The sequence below is a fragment of the Lontra canadensis genome, unplaced genomic scaffold (genome assembly GCF_010015895.1).
Source record: "Lontra canadensis isolate GAN:19392208 unplaced genomic scaffold, GSC_riverotter_1.0 scaffold68, whole genome shotgun sequence".
NCBI lineage: Eukaryota > Metazoa > Chordata > Mammalia > Carnivora > Mustelidae > Lontra > Lontra canadensis.
In genome coordinates this window covers 251,499-278,577 of record NW_022631062.1, presented here as the reverse complement: position 1 = coordinate 278,577, position 27,079 = coordinate 251,499, and the positions used below count along the sequence as shown (strand labels likewise).

The 27,079-nt window shown below is 42.2% G+C and overlaps 1 protein-coding gene across 2 annotated transcripts in view; it reads right to left on the bottom strand.

Moving 5' to 3' along the window:
- Nucleotides 1-1,133: 1,133 nt before the first annotated feature.
- VEGFD (vascular endothelial growth factor D) overlaps nt 1,134-27,079 on the bottom strand; it is a 41,921-nt gene continuing 15,975 nt past the window's right edge. The window contains exons 2-7 of one of the 2 annotated variants that reach the window (XM_032880144.1): nt 21,696-21,906; nt 14,320-14,504; nt 10,665-10,813; nt 8,447-8,547; nt 2,632-2,827; nt 1,134-1,798 (exon numbers count right to left, since the gene is read on the bottom strand). In XM_032880144.1, the coding sequence (XP_032736035.1) occupies nt 1,672-1,798; nt 2,632-2,827; nt 8,447-8,547; nt 10,665-10,813; nt 14,320-14,504; nt 21,696-21,906 (969 nt within the window). In that variant the 3' untranslated portion in view covers nt 1,134-1,671. Of the gene's footprint in view, nt 1,799-2,631; nt 2,828-8,446; nt 8,548-10,664; nt 10,814-14,319; nt 14,511-21,695; nt 21,907-27,079 lie in introns of both variants that reach the window. The other variant, XM_032880142.1, reaches the window with a different exon arrangement.

Genomic DNA, 27,079 nt, shown 5'->3' with positions numbered 1-27,079 from the left:
AGCCGTGATAATGGCAGCACGCTGGGGACTGGTCCCAAGCCAGCTCCAGATCAGTCGTGTCCCCAGGGCAGGGACTGAGAACTAAAGCCAGGAAAGGAGCAGGGGTCCAGAGCCACAGGCCACAGAGGACTTGCGTGAAGGGGAGGAGAATTCAGGAACTGCTTAGGGACCAAGAGAGGAAGGGCAGGGATTTGGGCCAGGGTCCAACAATTCTACGGTGCGCATCAGAAACATCATCATCTTCCCCCTTGTTATTGTCCAGCTTGGGTCACACAAATTTGACCAGGAGCGTTTCCAGTTGTAAGGAGGTCACAGTGTATGGAGAGAGAAGCATGAACACAGCCCTTTCCAAAAGTCCGCAATGAAGTGTTGTAATAGATTGTGGATCTATCTATCTTTCTATTTCTGCAAGATGCCAGGGAGGGAGTTATTTGCTAAATAATTTAATTCTGTGCACTAACATTTTAATTTGCCAAAAGGCTTAATACCCATAAAGCTGCCTTCATTCTGGTTTGCCAAACGTGCAGTAAAGTCAGAAACGTGCAGTAAAGAGAGAAGAATCCCTTAGCCACGAGAGGGGAGATGTGAACAACCAGAGCATGAGGGCACAGTTGGAGCTGGAAGCAGCTGGAAGATGCAAGCTTTCAAAGACATCAGGGGTTATCACTGGACTCTCCTTCATCATGAGACACAGGTCAAGTGAAATCAAATTGAATCTCAAAGGAAAGAGAGATTTCAAGCTAATTCTTGGGTCACATTTGCTTCATCTCATTCATTCATTCAGATGTTACCTGTGAGAGAGAGAATGCGAGTGCGAGTGAGGGGTGGGGCAGAGGGAGAAGCAGACTTCCCTACTGAGCAGGGGGCCAGATAGACGGAAGTGGGGCTCCGACTGGGGCTTGATCCCAGGACCCCAGGATTATGACCTGAGCCCAAGGCAGACACTTAACTTCACTGAGAATCTTAAACATTCTGAGAGCTGCTCCCTGGGCTTCCCCAAACTGACATCAAGTTTTTTTTTGCCCATGTCTCTTCCCATCCCTCCCCCTTCTCAATTCCTTTCTCTCTTTAAAACATGCTATTGCCTTTGGCATAAAATGTAGAGTGATACGATATTAAATAACACAAAATCTCATGGCCTGAATAATGGTGTTTATTTTCTTTAAATACACTTAAATATGAAACAACAGAACAGTAATGCAGTAAACTCAAAACTACAAGCTGGACAGTCATCAGAAAATCAGTGCTGATCCTACAAAATCAAAATCTGCATAATATAGAGTCAGAATAATTCACAAGAGAGTTGCATTAACAAAGGATTTGGAGACTATAAAATTATCTCATCGGCTTTGAGCAGTCAATCACATGGCCCCGCTGATTCTAGGATGATCAGACCTTTTTCATTCATTAGGGAAAAAAAAAAGGTTCACACAGGTTCCCTCCTCTCCATTCTCCTTGTGCAGGGGCGTGGTCAGTTGGAAGACATCTGTCAGTGAGCCAGGGCAGGGAATCCTCAGCTGGTGTGTAATGGAAGAGTGGTCTGGATTCACTGTGGGACTGGGTAAAATGGACCTTTTTCTAGTACCTGGGGAGGGGAGGAGTGACAGCAACTTGGCAAAGCAGCACGCTATTTAAAATGTCAGGGCTGGGGAACTTCAGAACAAAGTTGAGTCAAGGATTTTCTTGACCATGGAGCCCATAGACAGCTTTCTTCTCCTTTGGAAAGCGGCAATGCTTCGCACATGCTGGTTTTCCATTTGCACATGTTCTGGTGTGAAAGGGACATCTGTCCTCACAGCTGTTGTGAAAGAAAATAAACACGAGAGTTCCGAATCAAGGACTACATTCAAAGGAATAACTCTGTTCTGATTTGATTATGTTTTCCAAGTGAATTTTCCAGATATGTATTTAAAATGTCAACATAAAATCCTGAATGGTTATTCCACATGGATGCAAAAATCTATGAAAGGCCAAACAGTAACCCATAAGGGTTCTATTTATCAACAAATTTCTTGTGATATAAATCCAGCGCCATCACCTTCTTCAAAGAAAAAAAAAAAAAAAAAAAAAAAAAAAAAAAAAAAAAACCAGAGGTGGACATATATTGAGAGAGATGGGACCAAAGAGTCTGCTGATTTGAAACTCAGCCCCCAAAATGATTGCTTAAATCTCATCAATTAAAGTTTTTGCTAAAGATCCATACCCAACAATAGCAGGCAGGATTTTCTTTCTTTTTTTTTTTTAAGATTTATTTATTTATTTGAGAGAGGGAGTGGAGGGGCAGAGGGAGAGAGAGAGAGAGTCTCAAGCAGGCTCCCCGCTAAGCACAGAACCTGACATGGGGCTCGATCCCAGGACCCCACGATCTGGACCTGAGCCGAAACCAAGAGTCAGCTGGTTAACCAACTAAGCCACCCAGGTGCCCCATGACTGTCTTGCTTTCACAATTCATCATCACTCTATATACTCTCACTTTGTCCTTAGTTGCCAAACCTCTGTTTTACTATCTAAAAAAGGGGCTTGGGCACTGCAAACAATGCCTCAACAAGAAATGTCACCACATCAAAAGAAAGGGCATTCACATTCAATGTCAATGGGTCAAGTGAAGGTGAAAGTGAAAATGCACTTGACCTGCAGGTGTCTGCGTGAAATATCTTGTGCTTCTGGCAGCAGCTCTCCAGGCTCTCTCTGCACTCCAGGCAGCTGCAGTTTTCTGGATGCTGGATGAGATCTCTGGGACATGGGGTCTTACAGACACACTCACACCGATCTTCGTCAAACTTCATGTGTGGCCCGCAGAGAGCCAGTTCCTGGAGATGAGAGTGGTCTAGACGGAAAGAGGAAAGGGTTGCTTGAAGGGCTGCAGCACGGATCATATGGCATTGAAGTTGGCTGTATACTCTCCATTCATGGGAAAATAACTTGGATTCTCCTCATCTCCTTTCCTATCAATTTTTGCTTCTCCTCTTTCCACGCAGTGAAGGAGGTTCACCTCTGATTTCATAATACAAACACCGAATGCATGTGTTCTCTTACGTTTGTGAGAAAGGTTTTGAGCTGAATATTTTTGATCGGATTTTTAAAGAGATTTTTTGGTTGGTGGGTGACTTGTTACACAATGCAATCTTTCACAACCAAGTATTAAGAATAAAACATAGGATAGCTAAGAATTATGAGGCTGATCCTTCCTAGTTTTGGGGTAAAGACTAAAAAGAGGGAGGAACAGAGGTATCGGCATGATAGAAATACACCTTAGACCTTCCAAGCTGTGGATAGAAAGAGTGATGTATTTCCTCACCACAGATCACAGTGCTGTTATTAAAAGATACACCAGTGATGATAAACTTTGATTCCACAGACATCTGTTGGAAGAATATGTTCAGCTGAGAGGAGGGTCTCAGAGATTTTTAACACACTTGGTTGACAGCTATTTCTTCTAAAGAGTGTACACAATTGGGTAACTATTACACCATGTTCAATTCTGATCATCAAGTTGAGATCTAGTCAACTTGGAAGGAAATGGAAGAGATAGAAACTTGGGAAGAACTTGACTGTGACATCTTTCTTAAAGATTCTGGAGGCAAGTATGTGGTTGAACTTGTAAGTTCAAGCAAGTATGTGGGAAGAACTTGACTGTGACATCTTTCTTAAAGGTTTTGGAGGCAAGTATGTGGTTAGCTTCTTCCCCAAACCCACTTATTTCCAAACCTACCTCATTTAGGGAATGATGCCATCAATCCCGACTCTCCTGCCATATTGGGTCTCATCGCTTTGTCCATCCAGTTCTGCCATCTTGAATTTGTTCTATCATTTCCATCAACGCTGTCACAGATCTTGCTATCACAAGTTTTATCCCTTCTATCCATTTTCCACAATATTATCAAATGTAAAACTACTCACATCGTTCTACTGCTTTAAGTTCCTTAAAAGGTTCCCAATTTAAAAAAAAAACGGTTTACCCACCAGGACATATGAGACCCTAGATCTTACTAACCTCCCAGACTCATGTCTCTTCCTCTCACCTTCCCCTTCCATATATATCCTGTGTTCCATCCATACCAAATTACACTACTTTTTGTTCCCCTGATATGCCAGGATCTCTCAGCCCCATGCTTTTGGCCTTGCCTTTCTCCCTGCCCATCATCTTTCTCCCCCAGTATCTTTCCCAACTTCTATAAGTTCAGCTAAGTGCCCTTGCCCTCTGCATATTTCCATCCTGTCCTTTCTTACACTGCTTACATTTGTCCATTTCCTTGATGAATTAAAAGATGCTGAAGGTTATAGGAACCAGATCTCATCATTCTGACATAAAATAGGCACATGATAAATGTTAAGTTCATCTGCCCTAATAAAAGGGTCCTGAAACAGGCAGATATACGAAGACTCTGAAGAATTCCATCCATCGTTCCAAGACATTGGGTTAAACCATGTGTTCTAGTCAATATCTGACTACTGATAGTATATCAAAATGGCAATCTCAGGTTGTCTAATCTCATAGTTTTAATTTCTCTCTGGTTGATGATATTCAAGGAACCATGTGGAAAGCGTGTTGGAAGGCCAAATCTGGGGAGATTCTTGGAGTTGTGTGAAGAGGAAAAAGGTAATCTTTATAAGCCATATGCCAATGAGGCATATGTCACTTTGGGGCAAGATGAGAATTCATTGTTCCCATTGGATAGTTTTTCCTGCTTTGCCAAAGATTAATTGACTGTATAATTGTGGGCTCATTTCTGGGTTTTCTATTCTGTTCTGTTCATCTATGTGTCCATTTCTGTGTCAGTACCATACTATTTTGGTGACTATAGCTTTATAATATAACTTTAAGTCTGGAATTGTCTATTGATTGATAAATGGATAAAGAAGAAGTGGTATATACATATACCGTGGAATATTATTTGGTCATAAAAAAGAATGAAACCTTTCCACGTGCAATGACGTGGATAGAGCTAGAGAGTATAATGTTACATGAAATAAGTCAGGCAGAGAAAGACAATTACCCTATGATTTCACTCACATATGGAAAGTAAGAAACAAAACAAGCAAAGGGGAAGAAAAGAGAGAGACAAACCAAGAAACAGACTCTTAACTCTAGAGAACAGACTAATGGTTACCAGAGGGGAGGTGGATAGGGGGCACGGGGGAAAACGGGATGGGTATTAAGGAGGGCACTTAACGTGATGAGCACCAGGTGACGTGAAATTCAGAAGAATTGATGAATCACTATATTGCACACCCAAAACTACTATAACAGTGTATATTAACTATATTGGAATTAAAATAAAAACTAAAAACAAAACCGATTATTAAAGGATAGTTAAGTAGTTCTTAAAAGACCCACATGAATCACTAGGTGGCGGTAGAGATTCATTTAGACCCCTTAGAGTAGCACCAACGCCCTTGAGTGGTTTAGGGAAACAGTCCACTAAGCGTTTGCTGAGGTAGTTGGCAGAGGCTGGCCACAATCCCTACAGGCATTAGTTAAAAGCAACAGAGACTGGGGGGGCTTGGCCAGCTCAGGCTATAGAGCATGTGACTCTTGATCTCAGGGTCATGAGTTCGAGCCCCACTTTGGTGTAGTGATTACTTAAAAAAGAAAAAAAAGTAACAGAGACTGGGTGTAGGAGAACTGTGTGAAGCAGCAACTAGCCAAGGGTGATACCTGAAACTATTATATACTGATTTCAAGCCTAGGGAGGTTGATGATGGAAGGCCATGAGTTCTGTTGCCAGCCTTGTTTCATTCATCATTTTTATCAATAAGCTCATGGATTTTTTTCCAAATAAATTCTTAAAGTTGTGGCTACCTTGAAGAATTTAAAATATAACATAAGGACTCCCCAATTTTCCTTTTTTCTTTTTGGCTATTGTTTGTTGTAACACTTTAAAGCTATCATCTGAATCCAATGAGATGAAATTAAACTGGTCTTGGATTCACTAAGCCACATGCACTCATTCAAGAAGAGAAGTCATTGTAGATGTAGAAAAAGCAGTTGGCTTAACCGCCACATGTGTGCAAAGGGTGTTTAGTGAACAGTAAACTCAGTGTATGTCATCAGTTTGATGAGCTTACTAGAGGAGTGACCGTGAACTAGCTACCCCATGTCTCTTGCTTCTATCACGGTGACCACGTCCCCAAAGGCCCTTGCCTCCTTTCCTACCCTGGGCCAACACATCCTCTTCTTCCCTGTCACTGGCTGACAGTGTTAAAATTCAAATCGGTGCTTCCTTGGGGCTCCTGGGTGGCTCCATCCATGAAATGTCTGACTCTTGGTTTCAGCTCATGGTTCGTGATCTCATGGGTCATGAGCAAGAGCCCTTGGTGTGCTCCGTGCTCAGTGGTAAGTCTGCTTGAAGACTCTCCCCCCGCCCCTCCCCCAACTCAGGGGCTTATGTGCATGCATGCGTGCTCTTTCTCTTTCTCTAAAATACATAAATGAATCTTAAAAAAATTTCTAATTGGTGCTCTCGCTCTCCTGCTTGAACGAGATGAAGGGTTCCCTTTGCCTTAGCATCACATCCAATGTTTGGGACAAGATGTACAACGTCCCCTGTGAACCTCTCCAGCTTCCTCTCTCACATCCACCCAGCCCCCTCCCATTATGTTCCCACCAGGCTGAACATTTTTTTTTAAAGATTTTATTTAGTTATTTATTTGACAGACAGAGATCACAAGTAGGCAGAGAGGCAGGCAGAGAGAGAGAGAGGAGGAAGCAGGCTCCCCGCTGAGCAGAGAGCCCGATGTGGGGCTCGATCCCAGAACCCTGGGATCATGACCTGAGCCGAAGGCAGAGGCTTTAACCCACTGAGCCACCCAGGCGCCCCCCAGGCTGAGCATTTTTTAGCATGCTGACCTGCTACCTTCTCTCACTTCCTGTCCTGAGCGCTCATGTTGCTCCTGCTCAGAGCACTTCTCTCCTTCCCCAGCCCCCATTCTTCCCACCCTAGGCACACACAAGGAAGCGCCCACTGATTCTCTCCCCAGGACAGCTCATTTAGGAATTGTATACCGAGAACATGCTGAAATGATTCTATTTTGATATGTTAGATTAAATAAAAAGATATAAAAATTAAACTGACTTGTTCCTTTTGACCTTCTTAATGTGAGTACTACAAAATGTGAATCACATCTGTGACTCTTACTGTCATTCCATTGAACAGTCCTGTTCTGGAAAGACAGACTGAGGTTCAATATGGTTTAGTAACCAACAAGGGTGAGCCCAGGGTAACTGGGCTGCCTCGGTGGGTGGCAGGCTTCCCCGGGACTGAGGTATACTCTAGCAGAGGATAATCTCAACACTTGGTGGGAAGGATGTAGACCACATTCAGGACCAGCATGAGCTTTCAGGAAAACATTTAGGAGGAAGCGGAGAGACAGAAGTCTAGAAAATGGAATGTTATTTATGGTTTCTAGGACAGCATTGCATAGAGTAGTTTAGTCCTTACAGAGTCTGGCTTGTAGATCAGCTTAAAACAAGCAAGGTTCAAAGCGCATGACTCCTTGTGATTTTTTTTTTCTAGTGGAATTCTGTCATGTTCTCTGGGAAAGAAATTTTAACAATGCATCCATTTTCAGCCAGAGTCGTCATCAAACGTCACAGCACTGTGACTTTGAGCAGTGATGGGATTGGCTTCCCAACTCCTCTCAGCCCATTAGCTAGCTGTGTTTTCCTTTTACTTTGCCCTAGTTTCAGAAAAAGTTTTCTCCGACTCCCCATTTTTTTCCCTCAAGTAATTGGCCTGTTTTCACATGCCACTTTTGAAAGAAACCAACAAGTCTAAAATTACTTTATGTTCCTGTGAGACTTTTAAACAAATAAATTAGTAACATGTGGTTGACTAGTGTTGAGTTTGGAAGTAGCTTTCATGAAAGGCTGCCATTGCCTTTCAAACCCAGTGTTGGGGGTTGCTCTAATCCCCAGGCTTTTCTTTAAGATTGAAAGAGTCCTGCATTGGAATTATACTTAACTGTATAATGAGAGCAGAGAGGGCTCTGGGACCTGACTGCTTCTGTCACTCTTAGGGGTGTAATCTGGAGAAAATGACAAGACATCTTGGTGTGTCCATTTTGTCATTGTAAAAAAAGGGATAATAATAGTACATTACAGGGGCACCTGGGTGGCTCAGCGGGTTAAGCCTCTGCCTTGGCTCAGGTCGTGATCCCAGGGTCCTGGGATGGAGCCCTGCATTGGGCTCTCTGCTCGGCAGGGAGCCTGCTTCCCCCTTCTCTCTCTGCTTGCCTCTCTGCCTACTTGGGATCTCTGCCTGTCAGATAAATAAATAAAATCTTAAAAAAAATAATAGTACATTATGGATTGTTGCGAGGATCAAATGAGTTAATACATCGAAAAGTCTTACACATTGCCTGGTCATTGTAAGCACTTGGTAGATGTGAGTTACAATTGTTATTTTTATTATTACTGTTATTATTTCCTTACTGTCATCATTACCTTCCATTCCAACGAGTGGATTCTCCTCCTGTAAAACACATTTGCATTTGTCGCTGTCCCACAACATGTCAATAGGACAGAGTTTCTTAGAATGGGAGCAGCTAGGGAAAGAAAACAATAAACCAGATTTAAAATCTTTCAAGGGTAATCACACCTTTGTGGCATTTTTTTTTAAAAGACTGAATACATTTCTGAGGGGAGAATAGTTAAGGTTTTTAAGGAGCTTAATCCATATTTATGAACTGCTTGTGTTATTAGACAGCAAATCCGTAAGCACAAATACTCTATTTGGGAACTAAACTGTAATTTTGGACAGTTATAATCTTTTTAAGAAGGCTGCTGTTAAAACTGTGCAAATTAGCTGTCACAGCTCTTAAACACTTCCTTCTTTAAGACGGAGATAAGGGGCAACTGGGTGGCATAGTTGGTTGGGTATCTGACTCTGGATTTTGGGGTTAAGTCGTGATCTCAGGGTCATGAGATCGAGCCCATGTGGGGCTCCATGCTGGGCGTGGTGCTTGCCTAAAATTTTTTCTCTCCTGCTTTTCCTCCTGCCCTGCACACATGCTTGCTCTCTGTCAAATAAATAAATAAAACTTTAAAAATAAAATGGAGATAAGAGCACTGGCGAGGACAGCAGGAACACGAGGATAAGCAATCTTTCCCCAGGAGCTTTCGTTTGTGCTTGAGAGCGACAGAAGGGTCTTCTTGGCTGGGTAATAACTAACATAAGTACCAGCTCAGTCCACTTACCACTCGTTCAACACATTTACTGCTCCACTTCTGCAAGATCGAAGTATCTAGCTTACTCACTTTAGATTTTCATTCAGCAGCGCCTACCCTTGCTTTCTCTTTATGGAATTCCTTCCTCCTCCCTCCCCACAAACCCGTGATTCTTACCTTAGATTTCAGGACATCAGGGTGTCATAATTTGTTTCATAAAGAGCTACAGACTACTCTCAAGAAATTTCAAAGTCAAATCAATTTTAAGCCATTTTAATTAAAAATAAGACTTTTCCATTTGGGACTCAGAAGAGGAAAGTCAGAATAATCACCAAACACAGATGCAGACAGTTTTGTCACTCTCAGGGACTTTGGGAACCTTCCCCCGACTCCCCCCACCTGCCAATTTGGGGACTTAAAAGGATAGACAGCCGGAAATGAGTTCCATGTAATGCTTGTTCTGGAATAGGGACATGTGCCAAAGCTAAGACTGAAGAAGAATTATACAATTCCACTGGCCTCTGAATATTAAGATCGAAGGTGTCAGGGCATCTGGGTGGCTCAGTCAGTTAAGTGTGTGACTCTTGTTTTCGGCTCCGGTCATGATCTCAGGGTCATGAGATCAAGCCCCGCATGTGGCTCCATGCTCAGCTTGGAGTCTGCTTGAGTTTCTCTCTCCCTCTCCCTCAACTCCACCCCCCATCCGCCCACGCTCCCTCTCTCTTTAAAATAAATAAATCTTTAAAAAGGAAAAAAAAGGTGTCTAGGGGTGCCTGGGTGGCTCAGTTGGTTAAATACCTGACTCTCGATTTCAGCTCAGGTCGTGATCTCAGGTGGTAAGATCGAGCCTGGCATCAGGCTCCACACTGGGCGTGGGCATGGAGCCTACTTGAGATGAGCTCTCTCCCTCTCCTTCTGCCCCTCTGCCCCCTACCCCGCCCCCTGATCTCACATGCAGGCATGTACTCTCTCTCTTAAAAAATAAAGAAAGAAAAAAAGAAAGAAAGAAAGAAAATAAGAATAAGAATTATTTTTAAAAAGATTACAATAATGAAGTTACTTTAAATATTTATTTTAATTATTTAAAATAATTAAATTTGATTTAAAATAATTTAAAAATTATTATTTTTCTTAGAGATTTTATTTATTTATTTGACAGAGAGAGATCACAAGTAGGCAGAGAGACAGACAGAGAGATAGAAAGGGAAGCAGGTTCCCTGCTGAGCAGAGAGCCCGATGCGGGACTCGATCCCAGGACCCTGGGATCATGACCTGAGCCAAAGGCGGAGGCCTTAACCCACTGAGCCACCCAGGTGCCCCTAAAAATTATTTTAAAAAAGAGCAAAGGTGTCTGTAAGTGGATGGGTAAGTTCATAACCACTGAGCTTTTTGGTCCTAATGCAATATCCATCTAACACCTCATTAAGGAAGAATTCTCCACATACAACTTTAGCAAACTCAAGAACAAGCATAACTGAATACAAGAAGGGCTTACTGATCTTCTTCCGGTATCTGGATGGATCTTCTGATAATAGTGTACGGATGGCGGGGAGCCGTTGGCAAGCACTTACAACCTGTATGGTTGGCAACTTTAACAGGCACTAATTCAGGTACGGAAGTCAAAGGCACTGATATCTCAAACAGCTAGAAGAGAGAAAGAACCACAACACATATATATTTTTAGATAATAATTTCTATAGTCTGCATTTTTGCCTTTGTCCTTTATGGGAGTGACTTTGGCAAAGCTGTCCATTAACAACAGAACTAATAAGGATAAGGGCTGGCATGATGGAAAGGATGCTGGGCTGGGAATCAGGACACTGGGCTTACACAACTTTAACAAGTATTTAAGCCTGACCAAGTCTCTTAACTTTTTGGTGTCACTGGTACCCCTGTAAAAAGCACTGTTGGTATCTGCTCCTGTCTTAAATTTGAGTGTAAATTATACAGACTGAGTGAAATTATAGCTATGACGTTTGAGACCATGGTGAATAGATTATTGTCCAAAACTCTTTACTTATTCTTTCTCATACCATCTCCACTGAAGGAACAGTTCCCTGTTCGTTGACTTTGGACGTGGCTATGCGACTTCCTTTGGCCAACAGGATACTAGCAGATATGATACAGCTACAAACTTGAACTGTGTGTGCTTTTTGGGCTCATTTTCTCCTGCGTATGCTGTGGCCATGAGAAGAGCATGATTTGGCAGGTGTGCTGGGCCAAGGGATGAGAGACTCAGGGAACAGATCTGCACTTAACCTGTAGCCTGGAGTCAAGCCCACTCCGAACTAAGTGATCTTTGAATACATGGGTAAGAATAAGTTATTATCATTTGAAACCACATTTTAGGGTGTATATTATACAGCATTACCCAGTAATAAGTGGCTGATACAAGATCACCATTCTCAACCAGATACTATAGGTAACATGAACAGCATTCTTTCTAGGTTTCTATATGCCAGGTCCTATTTTATATTCATTCATTTACCCCTTATAACAACATTATAGGGTGGGTTTTTTCTTTATCCACCCCCAACTCTATGGGCCAAAAAACAGATGTACAGAGAGGTTACATAATGTGCCTAAGGCCACATAACTATTTATTGGAAGAGGAGGGATTTGAATTCAGACAGTCTGCTCCAGAGCCAGAGGTGATACTCTTAGGAATATGCCTTATTGGGGCACCTGGGTGGCTCAGTCATTAAGCATCTGCCTTCAGCTCAGGTCATGATCCCGGGGTCCTGGGATCGAGCCCCGAGTTGGGCTCCCTGCTTGGTGGGAGGCCTGCTTCTCCCTCTCCCATGCCCTCTGCTTGTGTTCCCTCTCTCGCTGTGTCTCGCTCTGTCAAATAAATAAATAAAAGCTTAAAAAAAAAAGAATATGACTTTTTGGAACAAAATGTCTGTGACCTGAAGAAGCAAGATCCTGCCAAGTAGAAGTCAGAGAAATTTCAATTACTTTGTTTTTAGACTGGTTCTAGGGTGTCTGGATAAATTTGAACTTGATTTTAGTGTTCTGTTCAATCAGTCCCCATTCCATGTAGTCCTAACTATGCAGAGTACTCATTTATTCACTTAGTTTCAAAGGTGTATTTCATCAAACAGTCCATTACTTTGGGGTGAAGGTAGTTTTTTTAAGCCACTATTAAAATGTTCAAGTGTGCATATTTGGAACAGAAAACTTCTGTAGACTTACACTTAAGTACGTTCTTTAAAACTATTTGTTGAGTACAAGAGTCAAAATAAAGTACTCAAGTCTCTATTAAGTGGAAACAATCCATTAAAGTTGTGTTTATTCTGACCCTTTGATATGTGTTGGACCCTTTCTGAGTCTAAGTAAGAAAACGTTTTTAGAGTGTTTACTTTGCATAAACTTCATATCCTTGTGAAATTTTTCAGCTATGCTTTAGGGAATAACATGGTCATGAACCAAAGCCTCTTATGTTATGCAAGCTTGTTTCTACTGATAGTTGGTGCTTAGCCATACTTACGTCACTTTCCCCCTGATTGTCAAATAGTGAGAGGTCAAATTTTTTACAAGTTCCAAGATTCTCTAAAAGAATTTGGGGAAAAAACTGAACAGTTTGTGGCATATTTTAGGAGGTAGGGGGAACAAAATTAAGGATAAGTTCAACTATTATCAAATCAGCATTCCATTCTTTCTACCAATAAGAAAAAATTCCTCTAAAAAAAAGTGGGGTGGGGGGGGGACACGCCGGGTAGCTCAGTTGGTTAAGCATCTGACTCTTGATTTCGGCTCAGGTCATGATCTCATGGTCCTGAGATCCAGCCCTGCACTGGTCGCCGCACTGGATGTGGAATCTGCTGGAGAGTCTCTCTCTCCCTCTCCCTCTGCCCTTCCCCTTCCTTGTGCCCTCTCTAAAAAAATTTCTTTTTTTTTAAAAGATTTTATTTATTTGATGGAGAGAGAGATCACAAGTAGGCAGAGAGGCAGGCAGAGAGAGAGAGGAGGGGAAGCAGGCTCCCTGCTGAGCAGAGAGCCCAACGCGGGGCTCGATCCCAGGACCCTGAGATCATGACCTGAGTCGAAGGCAGAGGCTTAACCCACTGAGCCACGCAGGCGCCCCTAAAAAACTTTCTTAAAAAAGATAATTTCCTACCGTGGATATATATTCATTGCGTATGTCATTTTATTATTCTACCTCTGTTCACAAACAGGGAATAGATGGCGTCTGGAATGTGACCAAGTGAATGAATGCCTGAACGCTCATGAGGAACGTGTGACACAGAACTAAACAGAATGCGGTCGGACTTATAGCCTGTTAATATCTTTTCCTACATTTGTTATTACTGCTCTTCAATGCAACATTTCTTACATCTGACAACAATATGGTAGTGATAGAAAGAAAAACTTACCTATTGGGCAAAAGAGATTTTACAAGATGGAGAGGGAAGGATGATTTCTTTCATGGGAGCTACAGACTACTTTTCAAAGATCTTTTGCGCTATGTGCGCTCCATTTGCCCCTCCAGAGATGCCACCCTCTCTCCTTCCTCCCCCACCAGGCTCTGGGTCTAAAGATGCTGACCCCCATGTCTCCATCTAGAGGTCCCCTTGCCCCCCCCCCAATTCTTGCCGCCACTCCTCCAACCCATCTAGCAGCCCTCTTCTCCCCTTTCTCTCTGTGTTCCCGAACTGCTCCAGCCTCTTCGGCCCAAGGATGGCAAGAGCTCCCCACTCTTGCTAGCACTGGGTACTTCCCAGCCCTTTCTCCTTCCCATAGCCCTGCCCACACCACCCATCCAACTCTTCTCTGTCACTCCCCTTGAACAACACAGCCCCCAACGGATACACAAGGCAGTGCAGATGTCTTCATTCCTTTTATCGTCTGTTCTAGTGACCTCCCATGTGATTTTCTGATTCTTGACATTATAGCATCAGAGAGACAGGAGCTGATAAGTCGTTCAGGCCCTGGAGTTGCACAGGCCTGGATTAGAGTCTCAGCTCTGCCCCAGGTTAGCTCCCTGAGCTCAGACAGAGGCGGATAATAGGCTACCCTCTGAGCTGGGTTCGGGAATTAAATGAGATCATGCCCACAGGGCATTTAGCCCAGCACCAAGCCTCGCTGTAGCTGTCAACATGCCTGTCCTCGGGGCTTCGTAAGGGCCACACTGGCGAGTGCCCACCTACCTGCTTGGAAACGTAGGAGGTGCTCGTGTTCATACAGACGAGGCTCTCTTCATTGCAGCAGCCACCGCACCGGAACACGCTGACACAGGGCGGCTTGAAGAAGGTGTTGGTGCTCCTCCCAAGCTCGCTGGCCACCTCCACGCACGTCTCTCGGGGGCTGCACTGAGTCCGCTGCCATTCCTCATCTATAACTGCGGAGAGGAAGCTCCTGGAGGCCGGCCCCGGAAATGGCCTTGACAGGCCAGTGCGCGCCAAGGTCAGGCCGCACACGATCATGTTCACGTGTGCAGGGCTGGTTATTTTATGAGATGGATATTTTCTGTCCATCCCCTAGCGAAAGACTGTTTTCAGAAAAATCAAAACCAAAATCTGTGCTCCTTCCCAAATATGCAATACCTTCTCTGGTGAATAACACCATCTCTGGTATAAAACTACACTGAGTACCTCCGGAAAAGCTGCCTAGTAAGGAGGTAAACAGAAGCATGCAGAGAAATAACGTGTAAGTGGCATTTGTTAAGCAATTTAAGGACACAGCTGGATAGCTTATCTTCCACTTGAAGTCAAGTGTGGGTAGGTCTCACACTGTCAAGAAATACATTTCTGTTGGTTGTTTCAGTAACCATGGTAGGATTCAAAGTGGGTCAGTTACATGATTGGAAATTTAAGTGGAACTAATCTTTCCTCGAGCGGGGGTTTTTTCATGGGCGAGTGCCTAATACTGATGTTTAAGTAAATAATTGAATAGGCCAGTTCCTTTTGATGGCAGGGCCAATATTCTGGCCATTCTAGCGAATATGAGAGAAACAAGAAAAAGAGACAAGCCTCTGGGAATAAAAATATTACCTACTATAGTACTAGAGGGCTTTGTCTTGGCAATCAGACAACAAAAAGAAATAAAAAGCATCTGAACCGGCAAAGAAGAAGTCAAAATCCCACTTTTTGCAGATGACATGATGCTTTATGTGGAAAACCCAAAAGACTCCACCCCAAAACTGCCAGAACTCATACAGGAATTCAGTAAAGTGTCAGGATGTAAAATTGATGCACAGAAATCAGTTGCATTTCTATACACCAACAGCAAGACAGAAGAAACAGAAATTAAGGAGTCTATCCCATTTACAACTGCATCCAAAACCATAAGATACCTAGGAGTAAACCTAACCAAAAAGGCAAAGAATCTGTACTCAGAAAACTATAAAGTACTCATGAAAGAAATGGAGGAAGACACAAAGAAATGGAAAAACATTCCATGCTCATGGATTAGAAAAACATATATTGTGAAAATGTCTATGCTACCTAGAGCAACCTACACATTAATGTAATCCCTATCAAAATATCATCAACTTTTTTCCAAAGAAATGGAACAAATAATCCTAAAATTTGTATAGAACCAGAAAAGACCCTGAAAAGCCAGAGGAATGTGGAAAAAGAAACCAAAGCTGGTGGCATCACAATTCCAGACTTCAAGCTCTATTACAAAGCTGTAAACATCAAGACAGCATGGTACTGGCACAAAAACAGACACATAGATCCATGGAACAGAATAGAGAGCCCAGAAATGGACCCTCAACTCCATGGTCAACTAATCTTCAACAAAGCAGGAAAGAATGCCCAATGGGGGGAAAAAACAGTCTCTTCAATAAATGGTGCTGGGAAAATTGGACAGCCATATGCACAAGAATGAAACTGGACCATTTCCTTATACCACACACAAAAATAGACTCAAATGGATGAAAGACCTAAATGTGAGACAGGAATCCATCAAAATCCTTGAGGAGAACACAGGCAGCAGCCTCTTCAACCTTAGCCGCAGCAACTTCTTCCTAGAAACATCACCAAAGGCAAGGGAAGCAAGGGCAAAAATGAACTATTCGGACTTCATCAAGATCAAAAGCTTTTGCACAGCAAAGGAAACAGTCAACAAAACCAAAAGACAACCGATAGAATAGGAGAAGATATTTGCAAATGATATATCAGATAAAGGGCTAGGATCCAAAATCTATGAAGAACACATCAAACTCAACATGCAAAGAACAGATAATCCAATCAAGAAATGGGCAGACATGAACAGACATTTCGGCAAAGACGACCTCCAGATGGCCAACAGACAGGAAAAAATGCTCCAGATCGCTCAGCATCAGGGAAATACAAATCAAAAGCACAATGGGATCACACCAATCAGAATGGCTAAAATTAACAAGTCAGGAAATGATAGATATTGGCGAGGATCAGAGAAAGGGGAACCCTTCTACACTGTCGGTGGGAATGCAAGCTGGTGCGGCCACTCTGGAAAACAGCATGGAGGTTCCTCAAAAAGTTGAAAATAGAGCTACCCTATGACCCAGCGATCACACTACTGGGTATTTACCCTAAAGATACAAATGTAGGGATCCAAAGGGGTACGTGCACCTGAATGTTTATAGCAGCAATGTCCACAATAGCCCAACTATGGAAAGAGCCCAGATGTCCATCAACAGCTGAATGGATAAAGAAGATGTGGTCTATATATACAATGGAATACTGTGCAGCCATCAAAAGAAATGAAATATTGCCATTTGCAATGACGTGGATGGAACTGGAGGGTATTATGCTGAGCAAAATAAGTCAATCAGAGAGAGACAATTATCATATGATCTCTCTGATATGAGGAAGTTGAGAGGCAACATGGGGGGTGAAGGGGGGTAGGGAAGGGAAAAATGGAACAAGATGGGATCGGGAGGGAGACAAACCATAAAAGACTCTTAATCTCACAAAACAAACTGAGGAATGCTGGGGGGTGGACCGGTAGGGATAGGGTGGCTGGGTGATGGACACTGGGGAGGGTATGTGCTATGGTGAGTGCTGTGAAATGTGTAAGCCTGACAATTCACAGACCTGTAGCCCTGGGGCAAATAATACATCATATATTAATAAAAATAATTTAAAAAATAAAAAATAAAAAAGTTGAAAATAGAGCTACCTTATGACCCAGCAATTGCACTACTGGGTATTTGACCTAAAGATACATATGTAGTGACCCGAAGGGGCACGTGCACCCCAATGTTCATAGCAGCAATGTCCACAATTACTAAACTACGGAAAGAGCCTAGATATCCATCAACAGATGAATGGATAAAGAAGATGTGGTATATATAACAATGGAATACTATGCAGCCGTCAGAAGAAATGAAATATTGCCATTTGCAACAACGTGGATGGAACTAGAGGGTATTATGCTGAGCAAAATAAGTCAATCAGAAAAAGACAATTATCATATGATCTCATTGATATGAGGAATTTGAGAAACAAGACAGAGGATCATAGGGAAGGGAGGGGAAAATGAAACAAGACAAAACCAGAGAGGGAGACAAACCATAAGAGATTCTTAATCTCAAGAAACAAACTGAGAGTTGCTGGAGGGGAGGCGGGTGGGAAGGATGGGGTGGCTGGGGGATGGACATTGGGGAGGGTATGTGCTATGGTGAGTGCTGTGAAATGTGTAAGACTGATGAGTCACAGAACTGTACCCCTGAAAATAATAAATGTTAATAGTAAAAAAAAAAAAAAGATTACCTACTTTCTGGTAAAACAGGACTTGCTTTTCTCTCATCGTTTATTTTTAAAAACTAGATTCTGACACTTTGATACTCAAAACTTTAGAGGCTTTCTACAGATGTTTTTGGGAAATGATTCAATTTTCCGTTAAAGACAATTTTAAAGATTTTCTTTTAGCTTGTCATACAACTGTAGAGTTTATTATATGTTGGATAGGGTGGTGACAACCTCCTGTGGTAGGAAGCTTTTAAACTGACTCCCAATGATACCTACCTCCTGGGGTTCACACCCTTGTACAATCCCCTCCTCTGTATGGGCTAGGCCTAATGACTTGAATCTTATGAAGAGAATACAGGAAACGTGATGGGATGCCAATTCCATGCTTAGGTTAAAAAGACTGTGACTTCTGTCTTGCTAGCAGTCTCTCTCTCTTGCTGGCACACTCTTTCTCTTGCCTTGTCAACTTGTAGGCTCTGATGAAGCAAGCCACCATGTTGGAAAGGTTCACATGGCAAGGAACTGAGAGCAGACTCTGGCCAACGGCCCTGTGAGGAACTGGGGCCCTCAGTTCAACAGCCTGTGAGGAACTGAGTCCTGCCAACACCCTCTGAGTGAACTGAGAAGCACATCCTGCCCCGATTAAACCATGAGAAGCCACCTGCAACCCAAGATGACACCTTGGCTGTAACCTCTGGAGAGATCCTGAAGGAGAGACACCCAGGTAGGCCACGTCTATATTTCTAAAAAGAAATTGTGACATAAAAAATGTGTTTCAAGGAGCTAAGTTTGAGGGTAATGTGTTACACAGCAAGAGATAAACTGTTCTCCATTTTTACCCCATCTTCAAGTTTGTACTGGTCTCTTCCCACATTATTCTGAGTTCCCACAGATGTGAACATGCTTCCACTAGAAGGGGCAAAGAGAACTTCTGCTCGAAGTACACAGATACATTATCGTTGGAGATTTGACCCCAGTGTCTAAACTATTCCCTTAAAGCACCTTTCCATATCTTTATCCCCCCCACACATCTTAGTACTCCTCAGAAGTTGCTCCTTTGGTCACTGAAAACACAAAAGACAAGATGTTTGGCTGCCTCAGAAACGTTGTATACACGACACAATTTGCCTTAACTTTGTTTTTTCATCATAAAATCTTCTAACCCAAGAGACCCTTTTAAATTTCCAAATATGAATATTTATATAAAGAGCCTAAAGGCTGTAACCATGAGAGATAAATTACCCAATTAGGTATTAATATGAATATTACTTAATTCATGGTTTTTAATCATGAATCCTGGGAAAAACAAGTAGTCAACTTATGAAAACATTGTTTAAAAGTCTACTTAAATGTTGCTTTCCACTTGCTTTTTTGTAAAACTAAGTTTTGAAATTTGGAGTGGTAAGACTTGAATCAAAATTGTGTGGAATTATGTCTAATGCCACTGTTCTTTCCCACTGCCTAGCACGACTGCTCAGCCTCAAGGAATCACCCTTAAATCCGTGGGGGAGATGATAACCATTTACAATTGGTGTAACACATCGATTTGATTATTTACTGCTTCTAACTTAGTAAATCACTTCAGATGATCCTCCATGTAATAAGACACGTTTTAATTAGAGTTGGCAACATTCCACACTTTTATGTTCTTTAAAAAAATATTTTGGGGCGCCTGGGTGGTTCAGTCTGTTAAGCGTCTGCCTTCAGCTCAAGGTCACAATCTCAAGGTCCTGGGATTGAGCCCCGCATTGGGGTTCCCTGCTCAGTGGTTGGGGGGGTCCTCCCTCTCCTTCTCCCTCTGCGCCTCCCCCAACTCATGCTCTCTCACTCTCTTTCTCTCTCTCAAATAAACAAATAAAATCTTTTAAAAATTTTTTTATTATTTTTAAGGTTTCCTCCTTAGAGAATGTCAATGTCACTGGCTTTTTTTTTTTTTAAATCACCTCGTCTTTGTTGTATGGTAAATGCTTGTCTCTCTCTATTCTCACAGAATATCTCCAGGCTCACCTCAGACTTTCAGACAGGCAATCTGGTTAAGGCCAGGTGAGGCCTGACCTCTTTGTTTCCATGAAGTCCATGCCAGTTCACCACACAGAAACAACTAGAGCTTTGAAACCTCCAGCCAAAGTGGGTTCTAGGCCTGAGTGCCAACTATCTCAACCCACTTAGACACACAATCACACGCACGAGCACAAAGAATCCTCTTCACACTCCTGCCCGCTGTGCTGCCAAGGGATGTGTCCCAACTTCACACAGCCTTCCCCACAGCTGACAACAGGGGCCTGTGCAACATCATCTTTGTACAAATGGAAAAAAAGACAGATAATTCTAGAAAAAAGGCAAAAACTAATTTTGGCTTAGTGGCTACTTTGCATTATGTGATAGATATAATCCATTACTAGATGATCATATAGTAATCGAGTCTCAGATGCTAGATCAACAACGCCACAGTGGCTTCTTGTGCTGTGTTGCTAAATCATCCAAAAAGTTAAATGCTTATCAGAAGCCACACCACTGTGCTTGGCAAGCTTCATTAATTACGGCACAGTACATATACGACAATGGTTTTCTTATGAAGAACCTCCATATCCTTACTAGGGAACAATCACCCCCCTTGTTTCAAATTAGGTGATTTCCTATCTGGAGTTTGGATTCTTTTGTCTAGTGGATTCCCCACTTCTACCACCGAGGAAACTCCATATGCAATATTACAACTCAGCTTCCAACTTCTACTTTTCATTGTTACTAAAAAAAGAAAAATTACAGAATTTTGAAGAAATAAAAAAGCCATGCCTATCACACTACTGGGTATTTACCCTGAAGATACAAATGTAGTGATCCGAAGGGGCACGTGTGCCCAAGTATTTATAGCAGCAGTGTCCAGGATAGCCAAACTATAGAAAGAACCTAGATGTCCATCAACAGATGAATGGATAAAGAAGATGTGGTATATATATATACAATGGGATACTATGCAGCCATCAAAACCCCCGAAATCTTGCCATTTGCAACGACGTGGATGGAACTAGAGGGTATTATGCTGAGCAAAACAAGTCAATCAGAGAAAGACAACTATCATATGATCTCTCGATATGAGGAACTTGAGGCAGGGCGGAGGGGTCGTGGGGGGAAGGGAGGGAAAAAATGAAACAAGTGGGATCAGGGAGGGAGACAAACAATAAGAGACTCTTTAATCTCACAAAACAAACTGAGGGTTGCTTGGGGGAGGAGGGTAGGGAGAGGGTGGCTGGGTGATGGACATTGGGGAGGGTATGTGCTATGGTCAGTGCTCTGAAATGTGTAAGCCTGACGATTCACAGACCTGTACTCCTGGCGCAAATAATACATTATATGTTAATAATAAATAAATAGATAAATAAAAATTTTAAAAAGCCATGCCTAATCTATTGGTTTTTATTCATGTAGGTATAGTGGTAGAATGCTCCTTGCTGACGAACCCCTACGTCATTTTATGTTTACAAGTAACTCAATGATATATGTTTTTCTATTAAGAATGGCCTTTCTGGGTTTGTTTTACATTTGCATCTCTGAGTTCAATATATTTCTGAATTCTGAAGTGTTCTTTTGTGTCAGTTTCAGATCTCAAAATCATATTGAACATATTTCTCTATAAACACAGCAAACCGGGATTCTTTGCTAACACCCAGGCTATGAAGTTAAAGACACCCTTTCCTTCTCCTGGACACGTGTCTGCCCTCCTGAAACCTCTGGAAGAAGCTGCTGCCTGTGTTGGTAGCTGACAAAGAGTGAGAACTGGCTTACATGCACATGCACACATGCACGCATACACACTTACACGCGCACATGCGCAGGCGCACACCTACCTTTTAGGGTCTCAATGTCATAGAAAGTTGCCGCAAACCTGGTGGCCCGATGGGATGCGGAGCGAGAGTCTGTGCTGGTCAAACTTTTGAGCTTCAGTCGGCATCTCCACAGCTTCCAGTCCTCGAGGTGGGTGATTCGCAGCAGTTCCTCCAAACCAGAAGCTGCCCTAATCTGCTGTTCAGACCGTTCTAATGTTGACCGAGATGCCCGCTTTAAAAAAAAAATACTGGTTTCAAAGCCAGTTACTAAAGTTTTAGTTTGTTTTGATAATCCTCATTGCTGACACTTAAAGATGTAAATAGAACTGAAAAGAAATTAGAGGGATTATTCAGACACACACCAGTATGTAGGAAAAATACTAGTTAGTATTTCTGATTCACATTCTGCTCCTTTATGATTGAATCAAAGAAATTATTCTCCTTGGGGCACCTGGGGGGCTCAGGTCATGATCCCAGGGTCCTGGGATTGAGCCCTGCATTGGGCTCCTTGCTTGACGGGAAGCCTGCTTCTCCCTCTCCCACTGCCCCTGCTTGTGTTCCCTCTCTCACTGTTGTTCTCTGTCAAATAAATCAATACAATCTTAAAAAATAATAATAAAATAAATAAAAATAAATATAAAAAATTATTCCCCTTGGTTTCTTGGAACAAAAAACAACATCAAAGTGGGTTGAATGGTGGACTTTAAAATGATATGTCCACCTACTAACCCCCAGAACCTGGGCATGTGACTTTATTTGGGCAAAGGATCTTTGCAGATGTCATGAAGTTAATGATCATCAGAGGAGACCATCTGGGATTACCCAGGTGGACCCTAAATACACAGACAAAATGTCCTTATAAGAGGCAGAGGGGGGAAGACATGGGCACAGAAATGTTGTGAAGACGGAGGCAGAAGTTAAAGGAATGCAGCCATAAGCCTGGAATGGCCTGGAGCCCCCAGAAGCTGGATGAGGCAAGGAAGCCTTCTCTCCAAAAGCCTTTGGAAGGAGCACAGCCCTGTCGACACCTTGATTTCACAATTCTGGATTCCAGAACTGTGAGAGAATCCATCTTAATTGTTTTAAGCCACCCACTTTGTGATAATTTTGTACAGCAGCCACAGGAACCAAATACAGGTTTCAAAATCATACTATTTTTGTGACAGGAGCCAGTGACAATTGCTTTCGTCCCTGCGATCTGAGAAACTGGCCCACAAAGTCCCAGGGACCCTGCCTGCAGTTACACGAGACAGGAAGGTTTTAAGATCCTGAGACTTTTTTTTGGAAAAACCTGTTTACTATTTCAAAGACATCTTTCTTTTTCTGAAAAAATGCACTTCTAAAGTTTATGTTAAAATTCGCTTTCCACACCGTTGCACGAACTGTATTGGCTGACACAATGCATGGATTTGTGCATGTGTCATGCACAAGTGACAAATGACCCCGCTAATACAATGTTTTCAGTATGGTAGCTCAATTGTTTAAAATTTGGGGCTAGGTTATATAAACAATGATACTTACATACAATGAAATACTACATGGTCATCAAAACCAGTGATAGAGATATATACTAGGACAGAATGACACAAGCTCCTCCCTGGAACATGCTAGAAAAACCATACAGGGGTCTGTCCATGGTTGGGGACCCAGATTTTCTCCTGCTGAGCCTGGGGTTACTGGATCTTTGTTTTCCTGGGCAGCTTGGACATGCGGGCTGAGGGGATTTTTAGAGCTGGGTGAGGGGGGAGCCGAAGGACCAGGGCAGCTGCAGGATGGTACTGAGAAAGGCTGACAGAGAGGTGGAGATCGGCTGCCTGCTGCAGGGGGAGGAAGAGAGGGGAAAGAGAGGTGAGCAGATGGGGCCTTTAGGAAGTTTTATGTTGAGTGGTGTGATGTGCGCCATCCTCCTCCACTGCCCCTCAGAAACTTTAGTTAAAATCTGCCTCATTCATCAGTATTTTAGGAGTAGGACTTTTTGTTTTTAGATACGATGATGGATACTGAGTGTTGTCCAAAAGTGGGTGCTCAGAGGAGCAAGTGTGGTCCAAGTCATGTATGATTCCGTTATGATGTATCTTTAATTTATGTGTGTAAGACGTACATGATATATGTATGCATAAACAATCGTCGTTAATCATGTATATAAAATTATATATACAATATCTGGAGGGATTTAGATGAAAATATAAACAATGGTTCCTGCTCTAGATCAGGGGCTGTCAAACTACAGCCTCCTTGCCTAATTCAGCCTGCCGCCTGCCTGTTTTATGAATAAAGTTTTATCGGCACACGCCGAGCACATTCATTTACGTATTGTCTATAATGGCAGGGTTGAGAAGTTGCAACAGAGACCTTCGCAGCAGTTTGAATCTTAAGACCATTCCAAATTTCAATTCTTTATCTTTTCAAGCATTATATTTTTCATTATTCTATGTATTACATTGTCTCAATTATTTCTGAAATACTTATCAGACATGTATTGGAGCCTTTTAGTGATCTTACAGGTCTCTTAAATGTGCTTTCACCTTTATGTTTGGTTCTCCCTTCATCTCTCTTCAATGTGTTAAATTAATTGGTTCATCTTCCCAATCACCAGTTCCCCAACTGTGTGAGCCTAGAGTTTATTTTGGTAAGTTTTTAATTTCAATCACCATATTTCTAATTCCATTTCACTTCGTTTCTGTATGTTTCTCCTAATTTGTCATTGTATCTTATATTATTCCTTTCTTTATCTCTTTGAGGGTTCCAAATACACTTATTTCTTCAAATTCTATTTTAAATTAATATATATATGATTTATATCCTGATGATAAACTTCATTGGCTGTCTTTCTTAGTAATAATCACCTGTATGTGCTTTGGAATTTTGTTTAGTAGTTTCACCTTCATTGGGGACGGGGTTGTCTTTTTTTTTCTCTATTCTTCCTTCACTGAGAAGTTCTGCGGTTATATCCCCTGACTCCCAGAACCCTGAATCCAGAATCTTGCTGAGTATTTATGTCTCAGGGATCAGCTTAGTTCAAGTCCTGGCTGCTAGGAAGTATCCGCTTCCTCCTTTACCTCTAGTTAAGCAGTTTCATAGAAGACACGCTCCGGCCAGCAGTGAATGGGAACTCTTCCTTTGGCTTCCGGAGAGCTGATGGAATGCACTCCCAGAGCGTCCTGCCCACTGACGTTGAACTCTCGGGGGCCTCCACCTGCCAGACCCAGCTCTGCAACTTCAGCTTCATGTTTCTTGAAAGTTTAGTTGTACTGAGCTATAACGGACATACCACTTGGCATAAGTTTAGGGTGTACAATGCATTGATCTTTTCGGCTTCATGGTCTTGGTACCATTTCTGCCAGTGTTTGCCATCTACACGTTTACCAGCATTGGATCAATTTTTTTAAAGATCTTATTTATTTATTTATTTATTTATTTGAGAGAGACGGAGATAGCGACAGAGATAGTAAGAGAGGGCATGAGCAGGAAGGAGAGGGGGAGGCAGGCTCCCCACTGAGCAGGGAGCTCAAACTGGGGTTCAATTCCAGGACCCTGAGATCATGACCTGAGCCAAAGGCATATGCTTAACTGACTGGGCCCCCCAGGTGCCCCTTGATCAATTCTCTATTTTACCTATCATGGCTATGGACTAGAAAAGATCTCAAAACATGAACTGAGAAGGTCATCCTGCTTGGAAGTTCAGATATGAGTGTGTGTGTGTGTGTGTGTGTGTGTGTGTGTGTGTGTGTGTGTAATAAAAGCAGGGGAGCCTTGGAAAATGTTTCTAAGCTAAGGTTAAGTGCCACCAGAGAGGAAGACATGGAACACATATGCAGGAGAGAAAGCAGAGGGGCTGGTTTGACCTAAGTTCCAGAGATAAATGCATGAATGGATGAAATGGTCACCTTCCAGAATAGGAGGCCTGCAGAGAATGACATGGGTTTGTGGATGGCAAGGCTGCTTGGGACCTAGGATTTCTCACTTCTCTGTGAAGTTTAAATCGAGGTAATTTTCAGGGAGCATGGGGAGGAGGAAGCTTGGAGAGCAAAGATAGGGTTTGTGGAACAGGCATCAAGTTTAAGGGGCAGGCCACAGTTTCTTCATCTAGGGAATCTGGGGATGAAACTGCCTAAATGTTCAACTGTCAACTTGGAAAAGCAGTGATTCTCCATTAAAGACTCATTTGTCAATAGCCCCTCTTTTTCTGATTATTCATTGCCTCTTCTGGTTGGACAGTATTACTATTTCATACTCAATGTCATCCTTGAAATAAAATTTTGTTACACCATTGCTTCCTGATGAAAATAAACCAAATACCTTTCTAATGTTTTAAAAGTCATGTTGTATCTGAAGGAGTTTTATTTATTGAGGCAAATTTCATTCAATACCATCCATAAATATAGAGCGATGTATGTATGCATAGCTCTGACAGGCTTCAATTCAATCTCAGAAATGGTTTTAAACTACCCAACTGAGAACTCTGCAGAAAGATTTCAAATCTCTGGATTGCATGAAAGGCGCTGAGCAGCTCAAGACTTCCCTCATCATAAAAAAAAAAAAAACAGCGTTTAAAGCATGCTGTAAGTCTCATAATTTCAAATCTAGTTTGAAATCACTGAGAAATTGCAGGTGGTCATTTTACTACTACAAGTGGGAGTACTAACCACTCAGCATCAGCCTAAACCTGACAACTCATTTGTCAGTGGATACGTCTACAAAGGATCAAGAACGGTGGCTGGGCTCCAATAGACTTTCCGCGCTGGTTGATTTTTGTATAATTAACTTGATGCTATCTGCTTGGGGAAGACAAAAATTAAAATCGCCAAGTGTAAAATAGAGTCCCTAATATATATTTAAACCATTGATTTCAACGGTTTTAACTACCAAACATTTGCCAAATGAGCTGCTCGTAATTTCTTCCTCTTTTCTAGTGGAAGTCCTAGTCAAAACTAAAGTAATTAGAAAGCACTCAGCGAGAGGAAGAAGTGAAGCAGGCTTGCCTGGTCTTTGCTTTTTGTTACAGCGTCTTTTTATTCACTTGTGTGATAATTGATCTGATACTGTTAGCAATTTCACTCCTAAATAACAAATCATTCTCTGATGTCCTGGCGACCAGAGCCAGTTTCTAAAACGTGAGGCTTAAAGCCTTTGTAACAAGATCGTACATTCATTCATTCATTCATTTATTTATTTTCGTACCCTTATTTAAATGTATACCGGTCCCTTCAGGGCAAGAGGAAGGAAGGGGAACAATTTTTCCTTTTGTTAATTGCTAAGGTCACTGGGCATTCTCCGTGTTGTGAGGAAATCAAAGGCTCCCTGCATGCCTACTAGTTTAAATTATAAATTTCCATCCCTGCTTCTCCTCAGAAATATCTAGTCAAGTAACACCTTCAAAGAGTAAACAGGGGCATGATTTGGGG